The following is a 16,253-nucleotide window of genomic DNA, read 5'->3' on the forward strand; positions in this document are numbered from 1 at the left end:
AGTATAGACGCATAGTGACATCTAATAATAAATCGCGAAAGTAGAAATCCGAAGATTTCTATTGACGAACACATATCTGTGCTTTAATCTGCACAGATTAAAGCAAAAATTCGCGGTGGGCCTCTCTCAGCACAATTTAGTACATTTGAAATAATTTAATCTATTCTTCAACTAAAAGTACGAATAAAATACTCTCCACCAACATAGCCGGTAGTAAAAAAGCCGGAAAAGTAGTTTGTGAATATTGTAAGAAAACGGCGGTAAACGCCAGAGTTAAATGTTTAAATTGTGAAAAATTTTACCATGATGGTTGTGCAAATAAACCAGCAAAAAAGTGTTGCGACAATCAAAACCTAAAAAGTGAAAAACAAGAAAACAATGAAGAAACATGTGAGTACTCTGATTCCATTACTGTTGATCCTAGAGACAACGAAATTAAATTATTGAGGATGTTGGTTGACGAAACGAAAAGCAAAAATATAATTCTTGAAGAGAATTCATATCTTTTAAAAGAAAAAATTAAATTTTTTGAAGAAAAATTAATGTTTATCCAACAAAAGATAGGTTATATTGGCGAGGAAACCACATCCAAAGGAAATTTAAAAGAGATGGCAACACCGTAAGTCAACGTAAAATCCCATTCGACCTGGCGAGATGTGGCAAGTAGTTCAAGCGATAGTAGGTTAAATGATCCAAAGTCACATCGTGTCAAAATCCAGACAACGACTGGACAGGCGCCACCTATAACAAAAGTAAATATAACCAAAAATAAAGGTAAAGAGGATGGAAATGAAAGTGCTAATGCTAATATTGTTAATATACAGCAAATTAGGGCTGCAGTTCATGAAGCTGAAACTGCCCAGAAAATGGTTTCCTTGCAAAACCTTGTCTCTGAAGATGAAGAAACAGGATGGCAAAAGAAGAGGAGGCGCAGAAATAAACAATTCGTTGTTGGGACAAACAACAATAACTCTAATATAACAAGTATTACCAAGTCTATATCCATGCACGTAACAAGATTAACACCTGATACTAAATTAGAAGATTTTGAATTGATGGTAAAACAACACTTTCCAGAAGCCAAATGTGAAAACCATCAATTAAAATATCCAGAGGTTTATGCATCTTTTAAAGTAACCATTAACCAGCCAAATGTCAGGACAGCTTGGCAGAGAGATGTTTGGCCAAGTGGGTCACTAATTTCTAAATGTTTTGCCTGCAAAAGGATACCAGCACCGATGAATGTAACAATGGATCCTTCAAACTAAACAATCAAGTAAACCCAGACAAACTAGAAAAGTCAGATACAAATGTAAATGTTATTAGCACAAACAGTCTTATAAGTAGCAAGCTGCAAACTCTTTTAAATTCCTTAACCTACATTTATATTATCAGAATGTTCGTGGTTTCTAAAGTACATGACTTTTATACTAGTATGTTGTCTAACTTAAAATATAAAGACTTCTTGATCAAATAAAGTTCTTGGTACCTAAGATTAACTTAAGGTTAAGTCATAAAGGGCTGTTTTTTTTTATTTGTGAGACAGACTGCTCGCCCATAAACAACATGATGAGGCAGTGCAATATAATACTAAAAAAAATAGCGACATAGATATCTTCAACACCAACATCAAAGCAATTAAATCTAGCTTTCTATCCGCTTCGATCACTTTATATTAGCATGTAGGTATATCTAATGTCAAAATCCCTACTTGTAATTACATTTTATTCTGTAAAATGTGTTTGTTGTGGAATAAATAAATAAACTGCAAAACAGTACATATTATGTCTATAGTTGCCGTAAATAAATTAAACCGGGATAATTTTTCTATGCACACCAGATAAAATGTCACTGAGAACAGCACTGGTTTCGACTAAAACATGGCTGATTCCGTCTACGCGAACGAGATGCGCGTACTTATTTTTTCAAGCAGAGTGGGCATTCTGATTGTTTATTATTCTGTGGTACTGTGTTGAACATTGATTTATAATATTAGCAAGCGGTCTGTAGAAAATAAAACTCTATTTGTTTTATGTCTCAATATTTCGTCACGATTTTGTGACTTTTTCAGGAGAAAACTGTAATTTTCTCCTGAAAATTACAGTTTTAAACACTAAATTTAAATTTTGTTAACATAACTAAATGACATTATTTAGGATTTATGGTAACCGCAATACATTATATTTTATAGAGTTAATTCTAATATTGGACAATTTTTAGTGAATAAGTTAAAGTTGACAATTGTTATGACAGTATTATCGATATTATAAAATGCAATTAATAGTGGAGGAATGAGGAAGAATCGGGAACATGTTAAATTGATCTATAAAATGTAATTGATGGTACGCAGTCAGTTATTGTAATACTGATATTTAGAAATGGAATCAAATTGTAGGTAGGATTACTAGAAGTGAGTTTGTTTATCTATCATATCATATATTGTTTAGTATGTTGCAGTAGATATTACTTAAATGGTTGGTGTCAGTCTTATAATTGATAGATCCAGGAGTTTTGTTAATGTGTACCATTTATTGGAAAAGTCGATTTTTATAATTATCAACTTGCTCCAAGATTTTTACATTATCAAAGTCAAAGTTATGTCCTGTCTTCAAGTGGTGGTCCACTAATGCAAAAGAGCTTTTTCTTACGTTACAGTCACTTTTGTGTTGAGTGACACTTTGTTTAAGCCACTGTTGCATTTGACCAATATAACAACTTTGACGTTGACTGCAATTTATTCAGTAAATTATGTTACTCATAAGTGAATTTGGAGTTTTACTTTTATTTTTAAGAATAGCCTTGAATTTAGAAGTGGATTGTATTTAATTAATTTAATGTTCGGAAATATTTTGAAAAGTGGGACAATTTGGTCTGGTAAATTTTGTATGTATCGGTGTGCACCGACGCTATATTTATAATGAGACAAGTGCAAGAGAAATCCTTAGAATAAAACAAACCGGCATATCTATGTTTCGTGGACGTTAAGAAGGCATTTGACTGGGACAAATTAAAAGACGCTATCCACTTACTGTACGCAAGAGAGATACCTCTAGGAATAATCAAAACGATCGAAAATATCTACCAAAACAACACAATAAAAGTAAAAGTAGAAGAACTAACCGACCCTATTGATGCTGGCAATGGGATAAGACAGGGAGATTCCCCGAGTCCTCTATTGTTCAACCTGATTATAGATGAAATAATAAAAAGTAAGAACTAAAAAAGGATACCAAATGGGAGAAAAACAACTTAAAGTAATTTGCTATGCAGACGACGCAATACTACTTTCTCAAAGTGAAGATGATTTACAACGTATGCTGCACCAATTTAATATAACCGCCAGAAAATTTAACGTGTTAATTTGACCAAAAAAGACAAAATGCATGGTTACAACAGCAAATTTACTAAGATGTAAATTGGAGCTGGAAGGTCAGATGACAGAACAAGTGAGGGGTTTAAATATATAGGCATCACATGGAAAAATAAAAATATCGGGAAAGAAATGAAAGGCAGAATTTACAAAACAGTCATCAGACCAATAATGACGAACGCGGCAGAAACACGGCCTGACACAGAGAGGACAAAAAGGATGTTAGAAACAGCAGAGATGAAAACACTTAGATAAATTGATGCCAAGACACTATGGGACAGAGCTAGAAGTACAGATATACGACGTAGATGCAAGGTGGAGAACATCAAGAACTGGGTAAGAAATAGAAGAGTAGAATGGTACAATCATATAAGCCGGATGACAACAAATAGAGTAGTAAAGACGACAAGAGACGGTTCCCCAATAGGAAGACGATCAGTAGGAAGACCACGAAAACGATGTAACGACAACTTACTGGAGGCACATTAAAAAACAGACAGTCATGTCTATATAAAAAGAAGACGAAGAAATTTTGTATGTAAGGTATTTTTTTGTATGAAACTGGTTGTGGATTATTTAATAAAGCTCTATTATAAAAGTGAGTTATAAATAAGTTTTTTTTAATATATGTTTTGGGTAGCCATTGTTTGAAAACATTTCAAAAAGTTTCTTTAAATTGATATCTAGGAAACTCCGATCACAGATTGTCGTTACTCGATTTTTCATAGATATAATTTTTATAATTAAAAATATAATTAAAAAAATGTTTACTCTTCTAGTTGTAAGTATTGAAATATTTACTTTGTTTACATAGAATAATTATTCTAATAAATTTATAGTTTTCTCCTGAAGAAGTCACAAAATCGTGACGAAATAATGAGACATAAAACAAATAGAGTTTTATTTTCTACAGACCGACTGCTGATACTATATATATATATATATATATATATATATATATATATATATATATATATATATATATATATATATATATATATATTCTTCTTCTTCTTCCTATGCCGTCCCCATTAACGGAGGTTGGCGACCACATTTTTAAAAGCTTCTCTGTCTTTTGCAACGTGGAATAATTCGTCTACAGTCATGTTTGTCCAGTCTCGAATATTTCGCAGCCATGACTTCCTCTTTCTACCTATTCCCTTTTTGCTATCGACTCTACCCTGCATGATGACCTGCAGAAGACTATATTTATTATTTCTTAGTATGTGTCCAAGGTATGCAGTCTTGCGTACTTTTATCGTTCTCAACAATTTTTTGTCTCGACCCATCCTTCTCAGCACTTCCTCATTGGTGACCCTGGCAGTCCATGGAATTCTTAACATTCTCAGGTATATCCAAAGTTCAAAGGCTTCAATCTTTTTAACTATTTGCGCTTTTAGTGTCCATGTTTCTACCCCGTACAATAGTTGCGACCAGATGTAACATTCAACAAACCTCAGTCTCAGCGCAGTATTCAGATTTTTGTCACAGAACAATTGTTTGAATTTTAAGAACGCTGCCCTTGCCATTTCTATTCGTACCCGGATCTCTTGGTCTGGATCTAATTCTGTGTTGATGTAAGCTCCCAGATATTTATATTTTGTCACTCTCTCTATTTGCTGTCCACCAAGAGTTAGTTGTTCATTATTTATTGGACTCCTTGATACTATCATAAATTTGGTCTTATCTGTGTTGATGTCAAGTCCCATTTGAATGCATTCACTATTTATTGCATCTAGTAAAGTTTGTAGTTCTTCTATACTCTCAGCCATAATTACCGTGTCATCTGCAAATCTCATGGTGTTTATGATTTCTCCACCAATTCTTATTCCCTCTTTTCTTTCCCATAAGGCTTTTCTGAATATGACCTGTGAGTACACTTTGAAAAGCGTCGGAGACAAGACGCATCCTTGCCTAACCCCTCTCGCAATCGGTATATTATTTGTTTCTATATCGTTTACCTTTACTACTGCTTTCTGGTTCCAGTATATAGCCTTAATAAACTCAATGTCTTTTTTGTCTAAATTGATGTTTTTTAATTCATCTATTAACTTCATATGCTGCACTCGGTCAAAGGCCTTCCTAAAGTCTATGAAGCATACATATGCACTCTTGTTATATTCCCGACATATAAAATATATATATATATATATATATATATATATATATATATATATATATATATATATATTTTATTAAGCTAACTACTGTTGTAGTGAAGTTTTGGGAGACATTCGTTGGATTTTCCGAGTTTGAATTTGTATCAGCCCAAGTGTCTGATGAGGCTGGGATAGGCCGAAATGATCATAACACTTTATTGATACCGATTCGAGCACGGGAAGTTTAACGAATTTGTCCTCCTAGGCCATTTAATTTAATAAAGCGATAGCGGCTTTCGCTAAAAGATTTTATCTTTTACATATATATATATATATATATATATATATATATATATATATATATATATATATATATATATATATATATATATATATACAGTACGGGGTGTTTCAAAAGGCATGTCATAAATTAAATCACGTATTCCGGGGACAAAAATAAATTGATTGAATCCAACTTACCTTAGTACAAAAGTATACATAAAAAAGTTACAGCCCTTTGAAGTTACAAAATAGATTATCTCCTAAACTACGTGACATTTTGTAATAAAAATAGACATGTTACTTTCTTGTTCTGAAAGCATTTTTCATACAAAAGAAACAACAAAATCTAAGCGCACAGAAAAATTTTAAGGTGGGTGTGCAGCCCTAAATCCTCCCAAACTTTTGAGTACGTTCAAATCAAATGAATTTTGTGGCATCATTAGTTTAACACACTATTTTTAAAACTTTTTTGCCTCATCTCTTTTTCGAAAAACTAGTTTTTTCCTAGTTGAAAATAAAATTACAAATAGTTTCTACGGAAACAATAATTACAAACAGTTCTATCAATAATAGTCAATAATTTGAAGCTATCATTTATTGTGTGAATAAGATAATTTTGATATTACAATGGCCTACGCATTTCAGGAAATGACAGATATGCATTTAACTTTGGGTAAGTTGGATCAGATTAAATTATGATTTCAATAAACTATCGGGAATATCGTAGGTGAATGTCAAGGAAATAGTGCAGCAGCCGCAAGGCGTTATGCAGTAAAATACCCCAATCGAAATACACCCGATAGACGATTATTTCTGACCATTGACTGTCGTTTACGGGAAACGTGTACATTCCAACCGCAAGTTGCTGGCAATACTGGCAACTGATGAAGACATTTTAGAAATCATTGAAGAAGTCCCTGGAACAAGTACAAGGGTAATAGCTACTCAACTAAATGCTCCTCACGTAAGGGTTTGGAGGCGTTTGAAGAATCAGCTGCTTAAACACTATCACTTAACAACGGTTTAAGAGTTATTATTATCCTAAAAGGATTGGATTTTGCGATTGGTTGTTAATAGAAAACACTCGAAATGTTAATTTTATTAGAAATATTTTGTTTACCGACGAGGCTACCTTCAGTAGAAATGGAATAATAAACCATCATAACGAGCACCTTTGGGCTGACGAAAATCCTCACGCCAAAAAAACGACTCATCACCAAAGGACTTTCAAAGTTAATGTTTCGGCGGGAATTGTGGATAACAATCTAATAGGCCCAGTGTTTCTTCCCAACAATTTAAATGGTGATAATTAGTTGCAGTTCTTGGCAAACGATTTACAAGAGTATTTGGAAGAAGTGAATATTGCAATAAGGCAAAATATGTGGTTTCTACAAGATGGCGCTCCACCGCATTACAGTAATGAAGTCCGGGAATACCTTTGCAAGCAGTATCCTGGTCGGTGGATTGGAAGGGGTCGTGACGCACCTATTTCTTGGCCACCCAGAAGTCCAGGTCTTAACTCCATGGACTTTTGCTTTTGGGGGTTTATGAAAGAGAAAGTGTATTCTGTAACAATAGAGGACGAACAACAATTGAGGGTTAGAATAATTGAAGCTGCAAATCAATTTCGTCAGAAAAATATGACTTTTCAGCGCATTCGGTTTTCCTTATTAAAACGATACATAATGTGTATTGAAGAAAATGGGGGTTATTTTAAACATTTATTGTAATATCATATTTATAGAGGTTATAGACATTTTTTGTACTTGTTAATTCATTTAAGCCATTTATTTAGTTGCACATGATTTTATTAATAAGGTTAATGAAAAGGGCCGTAACTCAATAAAATCTGTTTTTTGAAAAAAGTGATAAGGGGCAAAAAAATTTTAAAAATAATGTGTTAAACTAATGACGCCACAAAATTCATTTGATTTGAACATACTCAAAAGTTTGGGGGGATTTAGGGCTGCACACCACCCTTAAAATTTTTCTGTGCGCTTAGATTTTGTTGTTTCTTTTGTATGAAATATGCTGTTAGAACAATAAAGTAACGTGTCCATTTTTATTACAAAATGTCAAGTAGTTTAGGAGATAATACAAAAAAACAATTTTTATTTTGTAACTTCAAAGGGCTGTAACTTTTTTTGTGTACACTTTTTTTGTACTAAGGTAAGTTGGATTCAATCAATTTATTTTTGTCCCCGGAATGCGTGATTTAATTTATGACATACCTTTTTGAAACACCCAGTATATATATGTTTTAATTTTGTTACATTATTCCTCACTTAATGTCAGTAATATTGTGGAATATTGTATATTTATTAAATTACCCGAAACTAATTTTTTAGCTTGGGAAGGAGCAGTATTTTTATCTTGTATAAAAGCTGGCTCTTGTTTTTTCTTACTTCTCTTAGAAGGCGTCTCAACTACAGGGGGTGATGGACTTCGTTTTTTAAACGGTTTCTCAATGAAAGATGCGCTGCCCCAATTATTAGTAATGGAAGATTCATAACTTCGTTCTTCGCCTGAAATTTATAAAGATAAATGTATTAAAAACATAAAATAAATTTACAACTATGTAATTATGTAATATAAAATTATGTTAGCAAATAACAAAGATGCATCGTTATTTCATCCCGAGTTAAAGAAAATTATCGAGGGAGCAATACTATACTAATTTTAAAATTGTTTAAAAATATTTCAGTAATAATTAATAATGATATGACCCAAGATAGACACTTATGGAGAAATGTAATTCGAGAAGCGTACCCCGCATAGGGATACAGACAAAGAGAATGATGATCATTGGCGTAGCCTAGGAGGGGACCAGGGTGGGCCTGCCCCCTTGAAATATTCTAATAGAAAAAATTGCAAATTCTTACAATAATGTAAACAAGAAACAATAAAAAAAACCAACGTATCAATCGCCTATAATATAGCCGTCGGAATACAATCCTGCGCGTTTCGTGTTTCACCAACATAGATTCAAGGTTCAAAGATCTGTCAGTTTCAGTTAGATACTTTGACGTGTGTGGTTAGACAGTCTACAGCAAACAATAAAACGGCGAGCGGTAATCGATAGAGTAGTAACAACCATGGATAACACACTAAATTTTTGGGTGTTGATAGAGCAACACTGGCGCAGCTTATTGTATCAACTCAGTGTTTCAACACTATTGTGTCATAAAACACAGAAGGCATTGACACTACTTGAAAGTTTGAAACCTTCCCTAATGCGTATGTCGTCAATAGAGTTATTGCAAACACAGATTTTATTCTTTTATTTTGACGAATCACATTAAATATTTTTGTATATATAAAAATAATCTATACACTATAAATTGCATTGGTTACCTATTATAGAATCCTATAATAAAAATTAAAATAAGAGCATGGAAAAAAGTAAAACATTGAATTTAATTATTTTCTCATTTAAAGAATAGGTACAATAACCCATAATACTCGTCATACAATATGGAAGTGCAATTATTAGAAGTAGCTATTTTAGGAGTTGTTAAATACTTTTACACATTATGGGTATATAAAATAGGGAATTTATGAACCATGAATTATTAGGAAATAGTGGATATCCAGTTCTCAACTACCATTGTAGAATCTTCAGACAGCAGTTCGAAGTGCTGTATAATCTATTAAAAATTGCGTCAGGACTTGTGAATGACAGAGCTTTTGGTATTTTAAAGAGATTTACCATTTTAACATGTGGAATGAGATGTAAGTTACCTTTTGTTCAAAGAACAATACCTAACAGGTTGTTCAGTTTTATATAACATTGTAGTTAATAGAGAAAACATGGAAATACTGGCAAATGTGGCTGCTGTTGATATTTGAGTGTAGTACTTTCGATTAAAAACTTTTTATTTTTATATAAGGTTGAATGCTCGAATAAATGAACTTTGATAAAATGAAAGGCAGATATAGAGCACACTTTTCTTAATTTAATCTTGCCCAAGTACTTTCGCTATCTAAAGCATCCTAAGGGCATTTCGTCAATTTAGAGCTATCCAACAAGTGCAGAATGTAATAAACATAACATAAAACATAAAACTGTACAAACACTACACTAAACAAGGACAAACAGTTTAAAATTATTTAAAAATTGGTCGAAACTATATTCTTGTCGGCAACAGGAGAGAGAATGGTATAAACGGAAATGTTAAGGTTAACATCATTTCGATGATTTTAAACTTTTTGACTCCACCATATTATGTACATACAATAGTATGGAGGAGTATGTGATCGTTTTAAAAATTGAGAAAAAAAAAATGTTATTCCATTTAAAAAATTTTGTAAGCAATTATCGTTAGTCTTTCAATTTCTTTTTGTTGCAGGTAATGGACATAAGAAAATTTTTCAAAAGACAAACGTCTTTTGAAAACCAACTACACTGGAAGATGATGAGAATAGTCAGTTTGAACAGCAGCCCGGTACAAGCAAGAATCTGGATCAGAATATTCAACCAAAATCAACCATGCACCAAGTGAAAATAGATGCTTCTGACTTGGAACCAACTAGGAGAAAACGCATCGCAACCAATTCTTAAAAGTTTTCAGCAAACTATGTTTGGTAGTAAAAAAAAGGTAATTCAGCTCAAAATATTATAAAGATTTTGATTGGTTGGAATACAGCGTCAAAACAGATTCAATTTCGTGCTATGCTTGTCGTCATTTTGGAGCTGCTATGGATGAAGAAGCTTTTAGAATCATGCGATTCCGTAATTGGAAAAAAAACTGGCAAACAATTAAAAAAACATGGTGCATCACATTGAAAGTTTCAGTAAATGGCAAAACTATAAAAGACAATAAAAAGCTGAAATGTTTTATCTCATCTTTCACAAGCATATAGCACCCAGATAGAGAAAAATAGGAATTACTTGAGAATGTTGGCAGATATAAGCTTAACAATGGCTCGTCAAGGCATGGCTTTCAGAGGTCATGACGAAAGCGAAACTTCATTATATAAAGGAAACTTTAAAGAAATATGTGCCCTAATAGCAAAGTATAACAAGGACTTTGACATTCTACATAATTCGCATAAAAACTATACCAGTCCCCAAATACAAAATGAAATTATTGCCTTGTCACGGGCGTCTTTAAGAAATATACTTGACGATATTAGACAATCCGGAACTTTTTCAATCATGTGTGATGAAGCTCGTTCTTTCTAAAACGAACAATTGTCTTTATGTGTTCACTATGCATCGAAAGATCTAGAAATTCGTGAAAGATTCCTTGCATTTCTTGACTGCTCAGAAGACAGATCGGCCACGGATATATTCACTTTAATCTACAAAAATTTGAAAGAGTTTAATCTTAGCGACTTGCAGATGGTAGAAGCAAGCCAGTAGCAAGCTCGTTGACTTCGTCACCAAAACAACCGTAGGATTGGGTTTGATAGACGCTACATGCTCCAGAGCTAACGTAGGAGTCATGGAGTACTGGAGGGCAAACATTTTTTACCGAATTATTGATACTGTAAGAGAATTTCTGAACAAAAGGTTCTCACCAGAAAGTATGGCGCTTGCCAATTCAGTAGATCATTTCTTTTAGTTAGATTTTTAGGGTTCACAGAAATTCATTGAACAATATCGCAAAATTTTAAATATCAACACTTTTGCTTTAGGAGCAGAAATGACCGTTTTAAAAAATTGTATTTAACAATCTAACGAAACTATTTGTCATGAATATATAAAAAAACTTAATTGACTCAGAAAAAGCATATCACAACCTATATCAACTCCTTAAAGTATCGATTGTTTTGCCTATTTCAAGCGCAACGTGCGAGAGGCCTTTTTCTGCCATGAGGCTGATTTTTAACTGGTTGAGAGCGACAATGACTCAAGATAGACATTCCGATTTTGCTTTGTTGTATATAGAAAAATATATAGACATAGATTTGGAGAGTGTTGTAAATTCTTTTAGTGAACAGAGTACAATGTTTCTCTTGTAAGTAATATTTTGTTTTTGTAAATATTTATCGCAGTGTATATTATATGTATTAGGTATATTAAAAAAATAAAACCAGTATACTATTACAACGCATTTTTTCTATTTATTTGTTCATTGCACGGCAAATAAAAAAAAATTTAATCCACTGTACACTGGGGCCAGGCCCTCCCTGAAAACTGAGGATAGCTACGCCGATGATGATGATATAATAATGATTTTTTAGTAATTCGACCAACAATTACTACTTACCTTCGTGAGTTTTGATTAGCTCATCATGTACGATCAATTCTTCAAATGTATAGCCACTACGTTCAGAAAAATGAGGTCCTTTGACAACAAGCTGGAGATAATGCATTCTATCTTTGTCAAATTTATCTTTCTCGATGGGAAAAGGCTTGAGGCGTCCAAATTTTTTCTCTATTCCTTCCGAGACTTTATGTAAGGCATTTTGCCAATTTCGTTTGTATTGTTTGGTATTGTAAGGAGCAAGGAGCCGCCAGCTGGTCGGAAAATGTTTTTGCAAATACTGCAACAGAAAGCAAATTAAAATAACATTTCCCTGTTAAATATTATGTTATTATGGGATTAAGCCACAATCGATTGTAATGAAAACTATATTTTATAATTTTGAACATTTACTTTAGACTTATTTTATAATTTTTGTTTGTCATTTCGATTTGCACTCCGGAAATCGTAAAGATTATTTTAAAAAATTGTGCGGAAAGTATAACCAAAAATAAAAAGTTATTCGGCGAGTTATGTTTATCAAAAGTGACAGTTGACTTACTTGGCCTCGATCTAGTAGGCAATAGCTATGCTTTTAGTTGAAAAATTATGTGTAGTTATTTAGGAAGTAGTAGCATTGCTCAAAAAACTGGATGTGAGCAAAGATCTGAACGTACCGATGAAGATATTGTAAGCATTTGATAAAGTTCCAACAAAATCAATTCCGGAGGGTCCAACAAAGGAACTTGTCTTAGTGATACTTTTCAAATCTTTGGAAATAAATTTTACGCTCTTTCGCACAATTTACAATGTTTTTATGAGCTTTCTTAAACGGATTATCCAAGACGAGTTAAATTCTACAGTTCACTGGGCCATACTGTTATATTGAAATAACTAGACTTGAAGCCAGTGTATTATTACGTCATTTATTGCAAAAACATGTCTCCAATAAAGAGATTTTATATATTCGGCAAATGAAAAATTTAATATATTTATCATATATATTTCTGTATCATCCGTGAATAAGTGGATAAGTCAAATTTTCGTAAAAACAAGATATCTCAATCTTGAAATAGTTATCTTTCAATTTCGTCAGGTGAATATATTTGTTTGAAATAATGTATCTTAACTTGACCATGACCTATGTTTATCAACATAACAAAACAGTAGAGGCACAGTATATTGCTTTAAAGCAATATACTGTGGTAGAGGTTTTACATGTAAATGGAGAGTAACTAGATATTCAAGACTAGTCCGTCAGTTTTTGTTTTAAGGTTATGCAGTTAACATGCGAGCCGGTATTTTAACGACTATTAGGTATTTGAATTTGAAAAACCTAAATGGCATACACTTGTTCTAAATGTGATATTTTCGAAACAAAATTAAAAGTTCTTGAGGAGGGAGAAGAGAAAGAGAATTTGAGCAGACGATGCTTACAAGGCAAAACAGGTGGATAAGGAGGTTGCGTCTTCAGACACTAAAAAAAGAGCATACACTTGTGATCTTTAACAGTGCTTTCCAACCCTCTTTTTAACAGGGAACACTGTCTTTTATAATCGTCAAATGTGGACGTTTAACCTTACCGTTCACGATTTAGCAACAAATGAAGTTACATATTTCATGTGGGACCAATCAACTGCTGGAAGAGGTGGCAATCAGATAGCTTCTTGTATTTACCACCTTTTATCGGAACTTCATGATGTGAAAGAGGTAACTTTCTACTCAGATACTTGCGGAGGCCAAAATAAGAACCAACAAATCGCTTTTGAATTTGTTGGTTCTTCGAAAGAAAGAAACGATGAGAACACACATTAAGATCAATCACCCTAATGACTGGTGTATCAGCAGATTCTGCAAAAGGAAGCAATTATTCAAAGTAGTGGTAAAGAAACAAGAAGATTTCTTGGATTTCAGCAGTCCAGGAAAAGGAGCATTAATCATTAAAAAAGTTAAAACCGATGGAGAAGTTTCTGTGGCAGTTCCAGTGCAGTGGTTCCAATATAATAGTAATATTGGAATAGTGAAAGCATAGTTTAGACGACTTCATTCCTTTTAAATCTGTAATTTTCCAAAGAAGAGGAAAACACGTTGTACCAAGCACATTGCCCCAAATCACAGACAAGCTTCTGCCAACTAGTAAGGAGAAAAAGAAAGACCTACTTGATCTTTTTCCGCTCATCGATGAAGTTATCCATAATTTTTACCAAAATTTGCCCACTACAGATATGGAAGACTTTGACCGCGATTTGGAAGAGTTTGATGCAGATAATCAGTAGTTCTTTAGTTTCCTTTTCCAATTAAAGTTGATGTTGCGTGTTATAAAGAAATAAAGTATAAAAAAATGTTTCATTTTTTGTCCTGGAATTTATGTACAGTAAGTACAATAAGTCGGTAACTCAATAAGAACACAGAAATTTGGCATGAATAAGTGGGTAAGTTAGATTTTTTTAAGCGTAAGTGATATACTCACAGCTCATAATTATGTACGTCATTCGTTGCATGATTATCTACCAATTTCTATGAAAACGAAATTAAACTTAAATTTTTTTTTCAAAACTATTGAAATGTTTAAAATTGCCGTACTGAAAAGTTTATATTTTTTTTTTATTTATCGACACAGATGGTACAGATTTATCCTAGTTAAAAAATTATATAGAATTGATACAATATTTTACCTGAGAAATATGATTATAGCTGGACAAATGAATTAAGATAGTTCGTGGGTCGCCTCTTTTATCGCACAATAGGCACAAATACAACGGCTCTTTACTGGCATCATCATCCTGTAGTTCAAAGAGATATTCTAGAGCTACTAGTGGTCCCACTTTAAATCCATCAATGCGTTCCTAAAATATTACAACAAACTATTTCAACAAAAATATTGCATAAACCTTGTATTGCTTGGGAAGTAATATAAAATGTAGGAAACAGCATAAAAAACAATAAAGAAAAAATCTAAACTGGAGTATTGTGACCAATTTGTTTCAATTATTATGTTATCATATAAATCGCACATCAAAACAATTATATAATTATGTAAAAACTATTATATCTTGAAAATTTCTTCGAATTCGGAAGCCGAAATATTAAATAAAGAATATATTTCATTATTTGATTTAATTAGAAAAATATCAGATCGACGAAGGTAGGGGCTATTGATGAAATAGTGGTATGCAAGTAATAGCCTCTACTATAACCATACCAATTAAAAATTACTATTTATTTATTATTATGACTATTATGTACATTGTTTCTTTGAACAGTATTTGTTTTTACGATTGGTAGGTTGCTAACCTTGCTAATCAGCCTCCAAATTTTATCCAGGCTTGGGACCGGCTGTGGTAACTGCAGAGCTACTCAATCCACCCCGCAATCACCCCAGGCAGTGAAACTGAAGTGGAAAATCAAGAAAATAGAGCAAACAGAGCCACAGGCTGCCTAAACGAAACAATATGGAGAAATAAAAATATCGGGAAAGAAATGAAGGGCAGAATTTACAAAACAGTCATCAGACCAATAATGACATACGCGGCAGAAACACGACCTGACACAGAGGACAAAAACAATGTTAGAAACAGCAGAGATGAAAACACCCCCAATAGGAAGACATTATGGGACAGAGCTAGAAGTACAGATATACGACGTAGATGTAAGGTGGAGAACATCAAGAACTGGGTAAGAAATAGAAGAGTAGAATGGAACGATCATATAAGCCGAATGACAACAAATAGAGTAGTAAAGACGGCAAGAGACGGCTGCCCAATAGGAAAACGATCAGTAGGAAGACCACGAAAACGATGGAACGACAACTTACTGGAGGCACATTTAAAACAGACAGATTTCTACATAAAAAAAAGAAGAAGACAATTATGTCGAGGAATGACAAACAAAAAGTTAATAACAATGGTTCTAAGAAACTAAGATTCGGCAAGGGAGGATATGACAAAAGCAGAACTTTGTAAATCAGAAAAATTCCTTCCATTACATATACCCAAAAACCTTAACATTGCGACATATAATGTAAGAAGAAAATTAAGAAACATTGAACAGGACACCTCGACACCTAACTGTAAGAAGAGAGGACCGATTATATACATTACATTCAACCAACTTACACCTCTAAACGATTATTGGAATTCGCAGAAAACCTTTCGTTTTCTGCGAATCTTTTTAAGTATTTACTTTGTTTAGAATATTTTTGCCTGTATTATCAGTTAGAGCTAATTTGTATAAAATGAGGAGCAAAAATTCAAATGGAGTTTTAAATATTATTGTTTTACGAAACGATTATCCAGGCACTTGGATCAACCT

The 16,253-nt window shown here is 33.0% G+C and overlaps 1 protein-coding gene across 5 annotated transcripts in view; it reads right to left on the reverse strand.

Annotated features, from left to right (window-relative positions):
- Positions 1 to 16,253, reverse strand: part of LOC140445678 (uncharacterized) — a 76,243-nt gene that overhangs the window by 40,550 nt on the left and 19,440 nt on the right. For 4 of the 5 annotated variants that reach the window (XM_072537920.1, XM_072537923.1, XM_072537919.1 and 1 more), the window contains 3 exons: positions 14,618 to 14,788; positions 11,967 to 12,243; positions 8,082 to 8,276 (listed from right to left, as the gene is read on the reverse strand). In XM_072537920.1, coding sequence (XP_072394021.1) covers positions 8,082 to 8,276; positions 11,967 to 12,243; positions 14,618 to 14,788 — 643 coding nt within the window. The remainder of the gene's footprint in view (positions 1 to 8,081; positions 8,277 to 11,966; positions 12,244 to 14,617; positions 14,789 to 16,253) is intronic. The other variant, XM_072537922.1, reaches the window with a different exon arrangement.

This window comes from Diabrotica undecimpunctata, chromosome 7 (genome assembly GCF_040954645.1).
Source record: "Diabrotica undecimpunctata isolate CICGRU chromosome 7, icDiaUnde3, whole genome shotgun sequence".
In the NCBI taxonomy this organism is placed as follows: domain Eukaryota; kingdom Metazoa; phylum Arthropoda; class Insecta; order Coleoptera; family Chrysomelidae; genus Diabrotica; species Diabrotica undecimpunctata.